Source organism: Strigops habroptila, chromosome 7 (genome assembly GCF_004027225.2).
Source record: "Strigops habroptila isolate Jane chromosome 7, bStrHab1.2.pri, whole genome shotgun sequence".
Lineage (NCBI taxonomy): Eukaryota > Metazoa > Chordata > Aves > Psittaciformes > Psittacidae > Strigops > Strigops habroptila.
In genome coordinates this window covers 2,712,690-2,724,925 of record NC_044283.2, presented here as the reverse complement: position 1 = coordinate 2,724,925, position 12,236 = coordinate 2,712,690, and the positions used below count along the sequence as shown (strand labels likewise).

Genomic DNA, 12,236 nt, shown 5'->3' with positions numbered 1-12,236 from the left:
GGTTTTGTTTTGAGTTTTTTTTTTAACATCTATTTTAAACAGCTATAAAAACATAACCAGTGTTTGTGGAGGCCTTCAGGACAAGATTTAAACTAAGACTCCCATGAACTCTTAACAGCAGTATGAACCGCTTCAGGGCCGCAACTGGGATAGAGCAAAGCATCATTTGCTATACCAGTGGTTTGGATACTGACAATCAAACTCAGATCAAAAGCAGAGGAGCTTGTACTAGGAAAAATGTGCAGATTACATAGTTATAAAGTGAACATCACTTAAAAACACAGTAGCATGTGCCCAAGTCCAAGTCAGATGATAACTATCCAAAGTAGTGTTTAATTTTCCTAGTCTTATGAGAAATAGTCATGAGCGTAACAATTAGAAAACCTTCAGTTGTGAGGGTTTTTTCAGTAACTAAAAACCATCACAATTTTTTATGACCAGAGCTACCCAGTTTGAATACATGGAATCCTATAACAGATACACAAAACTGATCAACTTACCAATAACTCCTCGGGTATTTTCATCATTGAGTGACCCAAAAGCAATGGATGGAAGGAGGCAGGCAAAATACAGAAAGATCATAGTTGTGATGTATTTCCCTATAGCTTTGTTGTTTCCAATAATACCTAGTGTAAACCATAACAAAAGTCATGTTAGTACTGCCCATTTGTAAAGCATTCAAACCCTACTCAAATCAGCCATAGGTAAAGTAAGTTCTTTTCATGTTGAAAGACAGATGTAGAAATTCAGTCTATGCATTATTCTTAAACATATAGGTAGGTCTTTACCATTTGATTTTATACAACCACGCTCTTTTGTTCATCTGGGACCAGCAGTAGAAGCACCAACATGCCACCAGTTTGCTTCAACAGACATTTCTGGCATCATCAAAACAGGAAATACTGGAAACCTTTCACTCAGTTTTGCCAGCCCCAAAAGCTTGGAAGAGGATCAAAGCAGAAACCATAAGTTTCAGTTTTATAAACCCCCCATCCCTACCTTTTAAATATCAATTTTATAGGTATTCTGGTCTATGCCCCTAATGAATTTCATGATGATCACTCATCTTCACAACTCATGATGCCTTGGGCAGGAAAACATGAAGCACTTCGCTTTTCCCTAGGCAGAAATCTGAGGTTATAGGCTTGAATCAATAATATGCTATGCTGAGCCAATTAGTGCTAGCAGACTTACACAAAGAAATAGCACAAGAGGTCAGGAATGTGTATGATAAGAGTTTTGCCTTAAAAAAAGAGCTTTTCTAAAAGAATGGCTTCTTTCTTTTCCATCCACTCACCCCCTCTCATCTCCATCGGAAAAAACACACCAGGCCAAAACAAAAGCAGACAGAAAGAGAATTAAAGTGTCATAATATGAATTTAAGGGCCTCTGAAGTAGCTTCCCTTCCCTTTCCTGTTTTCAGGCTGATGCGCATCCCCCAGTGAGCTCATATCACACAAGAGAAAGGATGAGAGATGGCCACAGCTGATATTGCTTGAGGAGAACAGTTTTTCCACAGAACAGCCTCTTCAAAGAGGGAGAGCCTTTTCAAAGAAAACCTGGAAACAGACTTCAACCCGCCTGTGCTACCATCCTTGGTGGCGTTCCTGCTGTGAGACACTTGGACAAGATTGGAGTTGCCTAATTCCCCTTTCTGGAAGCCTCTTCAGCAGTTAACTCTCACACAGGCATCTGCCTCTAAGTTGCAAAAGTCCATCTAAGCTTCTGCAAGCATCAGTCCCCTGCCAAGGGAGCTAGAAGCTGATGAGCTGAATCAGAGAAGGGAGGGCTTTGCATTAGAGGCTGTTGGTGCAACACAGAGAATCTGGACATTGTCACAACAGACTAACTGTATCACTGGAATGAAATTTCAGTCTGTGACTTTGGGATCTTATCTAACATCTGCTTTCTGCACCATTTGCTGTGCAGAGATAAGGAGAGAAGGGGGATGCAGAAACCAAAAATCAAAGACGACGTGTAATGAAAAGGCAGCCATATGAATAAAGGGACACCTTGTGATGGTTCCTATTCTCAGACATGAGAGGAACAGACAAAAATAGGATTTCTGATGCTCAGCAACCTCAAAATAAAGGGGAGGGGCTAGAACTTGACAAGAGACATCTCAAGCATTCAAATATGAGCCTGACCTTCCAGGAGTCCTATGACCAGCTGTTTCAAGGCAGATTCCTTTCAGTTTACTGTGAAGATTTAGAAATCACAGACCACATTCCTGACCACTCTTGGCAACCAAAGGGCCTGAAATCTACTTCTTGCAGATGAAGCTCTCTCATGTGATCTCAAGTCCAATAGCTGTAGACTCCTATCTCACACTCCCAACTGCCTAAGACCTTGAGAGAAAAGGAAAGACTTGGCAGGACAAGCAGTGGACTGAGTGGCAGTTTTATAGGTAGAAATGGTCATATCCTTGTTCAGAGGACTCTGTGCCACTCCAGAATACCACCTTTTGGACAAATGAGACTTTCCAACATGAAAGTTCAGAGGCAACAATGCCTGAAAGCTTTGAAATCATTCATAAGATGACAGGCAACCAGGACCAGAGAAGCAACTAATACTAAGAAAAGCAAAGCTCACTTGCTGAGCAGAGAAAGGTACATAAATGATGAGGTGCTTTCTAAAAACACCTTTCAGGTAGATAAACCTTAGTATGAGAGGGCAGAAGGAAGGAAGAAGCCTTGAAGAGCATCACAAAAGCTAATACACAGATTTTAGTTTCAGGTTCTATCCTTGCAAAGCAAGCAGCAGGAGTCCTTGCTGATCATGGGGGTCCTTCTGCCACACCATGGCTGGATACAAGACTTCCAATACAAAGCAGTACTTTTGTTAGTCCATAATCAGTCAGATGAGATCCAAGGAGCAAAGAATCCCTCCTGGTGGGCAGCAAAATTCACTTCATAATGGAGACAATAATTGAACATCCTCTTTCACAAACGTGATTAATCACTCTTTAATGGCAGTTAAAATCATGAGCAAATACTGCCTGATTGTACATATTCACCTGAAACAAGCACTAAAAATGCAGCATTAACCACAATTTACCTTTTGCCTTTTTAAAGTCAACATCTGGCTAAACACTTTCAGGGTCTGTTTGCAAGCCAGGGACTGACATAACTTCATTGAAAAGAAGGTGGGCTGCGTTATGATGGCATTTCATCTGCAGCAGGCTCACAAAGCCATTGAATAACATGTCACTCCAACTGCACAATCTAAATGTGCAGCAGAGAAATCAGCTCTGGGTCCAGCTGTGAAATTGGAGTAGCTGACTATTACAGAAGCAATCCCTTGAAATTAAGGTACATCTACACATTGAAATGGGAGGCAATTATGTTCATCAACATGACAGTTCTATTTCACTTGCTTCCATTTCTGAAATGCCGGAGTTTTTAAAAGACAAGGTTAGAGTTGCAGAGAAAACTGAAGCACTGCTGGCCTCACTTTTCTTCATCAATAAGTTAATGGCCAAGAGACCCAGAGATTGGGACTAAAACTCCTTAAGTCTACTAATTGTACATTTACTGAATCAAAATTGAGACAGGTGGCCATTCTATGTGATGTCTATTAACATTCCTTCCCAATTCTCTGAAATACCCAATGCAAAGCAAGTTTAATTACACTGATCTGCAGCACAGCAGTGGGATGTGTCTATTAAAGCCCTGATTTAAAAACATCACCTTTCAGTGCTAAAAAACACACAGTAAGGATATCTGTTCACAGGTTTTGAGCCATTAAAACTCAAAGCATTACAAACTTCTGCTTAATGCCGTCAAGCTGGGCTTTAACTTGTGCTAATAGCTGCTAGATTCTGCCCAGTTTTCTGAAGATGAACAGAAGATGAATCTCCCCTGAAGTCCTGTGAAGAGTAAATCACAGTACAATTGAGACTAAGAACTAGAAAAAGAACTCCAGTCTTACTGATTTTGGAGCAGAGAAGCAAAGCATGTGCTCAGACTAGAGAGGTATGAAGAAACAAATCAAGTGCTCAGAGCTTTCCTTTCTTCTCTTGTTTCTTTCAGCCCATTTGTCATGAAGTGTTAGTCTCTTGGAAGGAAACATCCGCAGACAAAACAAGATGTTTTTATGTATCTTTAATGTGTTCCCATTCACCATGAACAAAGAGAGAGACTTCAAAAGCAACCCAGGTCATGATGCCCCAGAGCAACCAACAAGTCTGCCTTCAATTGGCCACTGAACTGTTACAGCCAAGTGATATTTTGGAATGAAGGGCTGCAAAGGGATGCAGGAGCTGCCCTATCATCTAACCGAGGGCAGCAGAGGCACTGAAGGGAAAAGGCCTGTATGCAATCCCTTTGTTCTTCCTCCGCCTTCAAGAATACAATCCAGCCAAAGTGGTCAGTGCAATGAGGTGGGAGAGTCAGTGAAGATTTGGCACATGCCACGGTCAATCCACAGTCAACACTTTAGCAGGTTTAAGCTCTGTGCTATCCTAGACAATCAGCAAAACAAAACTTCCCTTTCACATCCCAGTTTTCCAGTGCCTTCAAGCCTTCCTTCTAAGCCTGCCCACATTACAGGGAGCTCTGGAGGTCTTCCTCCTGCAAACTATCACCACCAAATCCCAAGGATGCTGCCAGCAGATGCCTTATTCGCAAGAGCTGGTCAGGGACCCTCTGCAGGACCAAGGACAGGGAGGAATCCACATCAGCTGAACTATCTACCACCACATCTGTGTGTGCCAAGGACACAGGTCCAGTTAAACACAGGGAAAGAGAATAAATCTCAGCTCTCTCCTCTCTTCCCTTCACCCTCCCTCCCCTAGAGGGGAAGGGATACAGCAGAATACAGCATCAAAGCTCAGGCACCTCAAATTTCCCCTCTGGCACTCCAGGCACTCCATCCATAAGTGTTTATTCCTCCATGTTGTACCAGGAAATACACACTGAAGAATAAGGGTAGCAGCTTTAAGGGGTTTTGGGAAACTCGGAGCTGAGCCTAGGCAGAATTCCTTCCTCCATCCAAACCAGCCTCAATATTAAAAAATTCAGAAAGCTCCTACACTTTGACCGAGTTTTAAAGAGTACTAATATTGATGCACACACTTTGAGCCTATTTGACAAGATCAGAATGAAGTTCTGTACAAGCTTTTTTTAAGGCAGAATCCCATAAAGAAAGGTTGTAGTCATTAAGAGGAGACTACATGCCAAATGGTGTGAATCCTAATTTAAAAGGAAGATTACAGGTGTTCCTAGGCTCAGCATAATCCATTTGTTCATCTTCAAAGGCTCCTGTCGGAAGACACCTACTACAAGCCATACCTATCACTAAAAGTTTAGCAAACTCTTCCTTGATCTTTGCACCTTCAGTAAAATGCACAAGACTTCACAATCCAAAGCAAAGCTGGCAAGCTCCTAATCTGGAGGAAATAAAAGAGAATGATTCTTTTCTTTCCTCTCCCAAATCATGGTGTTTAAGGGTAATGTAATGGCCAGCCTTGTGCAATGTGTGAAGACCACCAATCCCACAAAAGTCCAACTGACAAAAGCACTTGCTGGCTCTACAAAAGCCTTCTGATTTATCACCCTGTTTATCTGTCTAACCCCAAACCCCGGATGCTTCTCAGATTGAGAATTTAGAGACTCCAACCACTGAAAAAGGCATCTTTATATTTTAGAGCTCTTTGATGGTGCATGTGTGGTTGTCTGGAGTGCAGATACTTGGATGGCTCAAATCCCCAATGTTCTGGTACACTTTGAGATGGTCCAGGAATTTCACATTCCTGATCACCTTTGGTCTTGGTGGTTTATGGCAGATGCATTATGCTCCATCTGGTTTTCATTCCATGCTGATCTTAAAGAATTCATCCTAATTTCTGGTTTCAGGGAAGAAATGGCATATACTAATATATATGTTTCTAGAAAATATCCTCTTTTCTCCTCATCCTATTTGAAAGGGCACAACTGCTCCTAAGGTGAATACTTCACATTTGAGCTGCAGTAGTTGTTGAGTTTCACTTGGCTTGTTTCTGCACCTTCTTCTCTCCAGACATTGTATAACAATGCACTGACACTTTTTATCACATACTTGCATTTTATACAAAAATCGGTTTTCTGGAATGTTTGTAAGGCTGGATTCTCACTATGACAGTGTTTTACCACTCAGGGCAGATGTATGATGTACCCAAGGGAACAATTCTTTCAAGCTAGTCAATCCCAGCACTTTGTTTATGCCAAGCCTGATCTGCTATGCACATCACTTCATGGAAAGCTTGTAGACGTGGCTATAGCTGACAGGCAGCTTGCAGAGGTTAATTTGGGTGCATACAGAGCCAAAACATAAGCCCTGAAAAGCATTTCCAAATCTTTTGACAGCCAAAGTTGGCCGCAGGACCATCATATGATGCTTTTGTGCTTGTGAACCCACTGTGCTCAGGACACCAACAGCCACAGCACATCTGCATTGTCTCGAGATGCTCATGGGTCCCAACAAGGTGCTTCTGCAGCACTTCTTTACTGAAGTGCTTCAATATCCCTTTATAATGAAAAGTTAGCACTCCTAAGCAACAGCCATAGAGATGAAGTGTCCTGAACCCACTCCAGAGGTATCCAGATTAGCAGCATAAATCCCCTGCCAGATCTGGTGCCAATGGTGCACATGCTATTCTATTTTGTCAAGACTCCTTGTCCCCTCGCCTCCTCAACATAGCCTCAAATCCCCCATGAATATAGCATTAGCTTGACTTCAGACAGAGCCTGCCCTCCTGTTACCTCAACCCTCATGAAAATACTTTCATCCCAGTGATTACAAAGCACCTGGAGAAAGCATCCAACAACTCCCTGTGTTAATGCAGCATCTCATCCTGTTTTATTCTTTCCAGCAGAGTGTATATCACTAACTGCAAAACACACTGTGGTGGATGAAGCATTCCTAGTCAACAAAGCTGGATCTTTGTTGGAAGCAACTGCTTGGCAGCTCCCCTCAGACACATGGCATCCCCTTCAGCCAAGCAGCCATCAGCTAATTGCTATGTTCCTCTACTGGTGGTGACCATCCTTGTTGAAACGTAGTGGAGGACACACATCCATACCCTGCCCATGCTTGCTCTCAAGCTTAAGCTGTTGTGGAAGGTGGTTTTGCAGTAGAAGACTTATCTACAAAATGGGGCTCAGGTAGGCATCTTATTTTCTTATGCCAACTCCAAGGGATAGAGCCCTCAGCAGCGGTGCAGCAGAGACACAGGGACACTGTGTCTCAATCTAAGGAGGATTTAACAGTAGGAAGGGGTCTGATAGAGCCCCAAGATTCCCCCTGCCAACATTCTTCACTTTATGCAAGCTTTCTGGGTTTGATACTTGAATATATTAACCAACTCCCCAATAAGCTGTAAGAACTGAACATGTTTTGATGTCAGGCTGAGGCTCTATAATCATGGTTTGCCCAGAAGACTTTTCACAGCCTTTAAGAATCTCTGAAAGTGGAAGTTTGAGAGCAAAAAGGGAGAAAGTGACTCTTAAAACCAAACAAGGCCATTGTGGGAGCTATATAAAGTCTGAAACCTGAGGCTCAGTATAAACACTCCTGTGATCTGGCTACAGCAGACAAGCTATATCCTGTTTTTAAAAGCACTGAGCTGAAGTTACCACAGCTCAGATGTTGTTTAAGCATTCTCGACTCCCCCAGCATCACCATAATTGCTATTGATGCTGGCTTGCAAAGACAGCAGTAAGGGTCTATTAGGCCAGAGCTGAGTAATTAGGTTGCAATGAGTTGATTTGTGTCTACACACGGCAACAATCAATCCATTTAATGGCTTCATTGCTTAATAAAAATTAAGATCCTCATCTACATACAGCCAGCATCTTCATTAAGGGAACACTGCAAGAGTCATCCATAGTGTGCCACGCTGCCTAGACACAGGCTTTAGTCAAAATATGCTGTTAAATAGGGAGTCAGAGAGGTACTACACATATCAAAGAACACATTCAATGCACACTGTAAACAGGACATCGCATCACAAAAATTCAAGATCAGGCCAATGCTTTCATAAACATTGGCCAACATACCATCAGTGAAGTCCAAAGCGTACACTGGAAATCTTCGTGCAATGTCATCAGAAATCCCCTTGCCAACATTGAGAAACTCATGCAACTAAAGAAAGGAAGGAAGTGCTATGTCAGTTGAAAGGCTCATGTATTGTTAAAGAGATTAACCTCCTTATTCAATACTGATAGGAGCAAAACTGGTCATTTTGAATAGGGCATTCAAATCTGATTTTGCAATGATAATAACAACAAACCCATTGCACTTCAATTTATATCCTCAGAAGCATTGTGAAAGAGAAAAATCCCCCAGACCACCCTATTTTCCTCCCTTCCTTCCCTTTTAACCCTCCCATTCGTGTCTGCTTTGCAGGTGAGGGAGTTGATGCACAGTGTGACTCACTGAAAACACCTAGGTCAACAGCAGGATTAGACCTTGAGTACCCTGAGGTTAAACATCAGATCAGAGATGCCCTTCCCATCCCTTTAGCAAACTTACTTTTCTTTAGATGCCACCATAAAAAAACTCTTCCTCCCAAATCCATGTAAAGCCTTTGAAAGGGGATTCCCAGCAAGTGCTTCCTTCCTTGGCACTACCATGGGAAAAGGAGATCTCAAATAGACATTCAAGGCCAGGTTGGACAGAGCCTTGGGCGACATGGTCTAGCGTAAGGCGCCCTTGCCCATGGCAGGGGGGTTGGAACTAGATGATCCTTTCCAATCCTAACTATTCTATGATTCTAAAGGAATTGTCTAGACCTCAAACTCCACCAAAAGATTGAATAACTTCATATAACCCAAGCCATAATTACTACCCATTAAAAGACAGTAGGATCATTGTGAAACGGTTCCAAAACCCCAGCACCTTCCCTTTATTTCTGGTTTGGGGGCCTGCAAGGTGCAGTATGATTGTTTATATGATGTGATGCTCGCCACAGGCAATAAGGAGCTTTTCAGAAGTATGTGACAGCTGCTATTGACTTACAGCCTCCCAATTCTCACAACTACATCCTTACAGAAAGCACATGGAAAGCATCAGAGTAGGCAACACTTGCAAATGAGGCACCTGTCAGGTTTTTTTCCTGTTATCCTCAACTCAGAGAACACATTCTACTTTGAAAATCAAATGCACCTTTATACAGTGCTAATTACTCCAGCTGTCTCATCTAAAACATTCCTTGTTTGTTGAAGAACTAGATACAGAAGACTGATTACCTCTGCTAGGGTCTGTAAGGGTGGGAAAAGAAATCACAAATCCAAGATTTACATCAACAGATCATCTCAACACAACACGGCCATCTTGCTTTAGATGGTTTATGCGGAAACTGATAACAACTACTGCTTTAGAAAGGACTTGACACTACAGTGCTTATTTAACAGCCTAAACACACATTTTCTCATGGGACTCACCTGCTTTGTAGCTCCTGGAAGATCAAAGCCACAAGTAAAACACAACAAGGAAACCTCTGCTTTAGAAGGAATACACTGGGCACAGCAAGCACTAAGGTTTGGGGCACAAAAGATACCTCAGAGGACCAGCTCCTATACCAGTAACTATGACATCTCATCTTTCACCCACTTAAGCCAGCTCTGTTGCATTTTGCCAATACACCTGTATTACTTTAGGACAGTTTCAACTCTCTAACCTGAACAATCAGGATGAAAAGACAGCAAACACCAGCATAACATCTGCATTTGAAGCATTTCTGAAAAAGCCATGAGCTTAAAACATATTTGGAGGCGTATTTGGACATCAAAGCCATATGCACTTGAAAAGCAATTTAATTTCTACCCCCTAGAAAGAGATTCCAGAAGGCACGAGTCAGCCAGAGAATCACAATAGCTTTAATGACTAATATGTTTACTCATCTCGCTGCAGTGAGTACATGGAAAACAATGCTCGGGGTATCTCATCTTCTGGAGAAGCCACAGGCTCCCTTGCTGGCCTGGGGCTGAATGTGGGGTGGGGAAGGAAGGGGCACTCATGCACAGTGCCTGTCCACAGGCAGCAGTGAATGTGCAGAAGGGTAAAGCACTGCCCGACTTCTCACCCTGCAAGGCACATAGAGGCAGATTTTGAGACAGGGGTGACCCAATGGGTTATGCTTGAGATCCCTAATTCCTTCATGCATTTATTGCTTGCATGTGTGTAAGTTTAGTCAAGAGTGGGGCGTCGGGATGTCAAGCTAAACCTCATCTAAATATTGGGAAAGCTGTTTCTTTCGTACAGCTAATCCTCCTCTTAACTTTCCTCTCTGCTCTACTAACCTCACACTCAACTTGGGTTGCACTGAGGAGGTAAAAGACCAGATTTACTGACCTCTGAAGTTACTGCCATTTCTGGTTTTACTTTTATCCCTCAACCTATCCACCATACATCTGTATTGTCCCAATTCCACTCCAGACATGTTTCAGGCTGGCTTTTGCCTTCTGTCATCTTCTGAGCTAGCACCTTGTGAGGTTTCAAAAACCCTTGGGAAGGGCAGAGCTGACACTTCATTCTTGCCCTTTTTGATCTGCTGCCTCATACAGTGCTGGGAATTTCTTGGACAGCCATTCCCTGCTTCCTTCTCCTTCAAGTAGGTCAAATGTGGCTGACCCGTTGGCTGTCCACTCCCATTCGTGGTGGTACCTCTCTCATGGCCCTATTGTCTTTTGGATTTAACATCCTGATCCTGTGTGGCCTTATCCAGAAGACCAAAGCTGCATCCCCCACCAACACCAAGCTCAAGGCTTATTAGCTTTTAGGAACCGCAGCTCAGGTACCCTACACCAAATCCTCCTTTAGTCTCTTTATTCTTATTCTCTTCTGCAAGTCCTTCTAGTGCTTTGCCCATGCTGCTCCTAATACATGAGGGACAAGAGAGCAGGAAAAGGAGCACACACACAAAGACGACCTAGACAAAGTTAATGAATTTCCACTTTCCATTTTACAAATCCTTCTAAGTCTTTTGCCATAAGTGACCATTGTTTAGGTTAGAGGAAGAGGCTAAGACAGCACTTAGAATCATAGAATCAACTAGGTTGGAAAAAGCCTTTAAGATCATCAATCCAAACTTCACTCCAGCATTGCCAAGGCAATCTCCAGTCTAAACCTCCCCTCGTGCAGCTTGAGGCTGTTTCCTCTTGTCCCATCCCTTGTTCCTTGGGAGCAGAGACCAGTCTCCTCCTGGCTCCATTCTCCTGTCAGGCAGTTGCAGAGAGTGATAAGGTCCCCTCTGAGCCTTCTCTTCTCCAGACTAAACTCCCCCAGGTCCCTCAGCCTTTCCTCATCACACTTGTGCTCCAGGCCCTGCACCAGCTCCATTACAGCACCTCTTAACAGCAGTTACAAAGTCAAACAGAAAATATCTGCTCCAACACCACAAACTTTTTCTCACTCCTCCCCAAAAGTACTGGGGGGACACATAACTATTTTACATAGAGCAGGGACACATACTATCCTCCCTCCTGCTGATGCTGAGCAAGTATAGCCCAGCCCTCTCAGCAAATCCACACAGGTATCAAATGGACACAAAAATCACAGCCAGAAAGCATCACAACTGTGAGAGGCTCCTCCATGAGCAAAATCACAATTAGATGCCTCAGTAAACAAGAGGATTTCAGGCTGACTTAATTATGACTGAGTCTGTAGCCTTGCCTAAACAATCCTGCAAGATGAGCCAAAGCAAATTGACTGTGCTGGAAGCACAGCATGGTACGCAACTGTCACGTCTCCTTCAGCATTTCAGCAGAGGTAAAAATGAGCACTTGCAAAAACCCTACATTCACAGAGCATTTGAGGCCCATTTCTCTCCCATCACTTCAGGACCAAAGGTAGAAGGGATGCAGGAGGCAGATTTTTGTGCTGCCAAGAGACTTTACCCCTCCTGGTCCCTCCCTAGGGCTCACTTGTAATAATAGAGTGGCTCTGGCTTAGGGTATTTAGTTCACTGGGGGTGGTTCACAGGTTGAAATTACACCCCTGGTCTCATATGAGTTTGTGCTCGTATTAAATGTTTCCTTTCTAGAAAGCTATTGCACAGGGCAGGCAGAGGGGGAGGAGATGCTGCTGGAGATGGCTCTCATAGGAACTGAGGAACACAGGCTATGATCTCAAATCAACTCACTTCTCCAGGCAGATCTTTGTTTGCCAGGAAAAGAAATCCCCAACCCAGCTCTTAAGGCCTACGCTGGCAAGGTGGGATGGGGACAGCTTCTTCCAAGCGACATGAGAAAGCAGAG

General features: G+C 43.2%; 1 protein-coding gene across 5 annotated transcripts in view; it reads right to left on the bottom strand.

Annotated features, from left to right (window-relative positions):
* The window catches only part of SLC4A11 (solute carrier family 4 member 11), a 99,254-nt gene that overhangs the window by 26,752 nt on the left and 60,266 nt on the right, over positions 1-12,236 (bottom strand). For all 5 annotated transcript variants that reach the window (XM_030492282.1, XM_030492280.1, XM_030492281.1 and 2 more), the window contains 2 exons: positions 8,037-8,121; positions 501-626 (listed from right to left, as the gene is read on the bottom strand). In XM_030492282.1, coding sequence (XP_030348142.1) covers positions 501-626; positions 8,037-8,121 — 211 coding nt within the window. The remainder of the gene's footprint in view (positions 1-500; positions 627-8,036; positions 8,122-12,236) is intronic.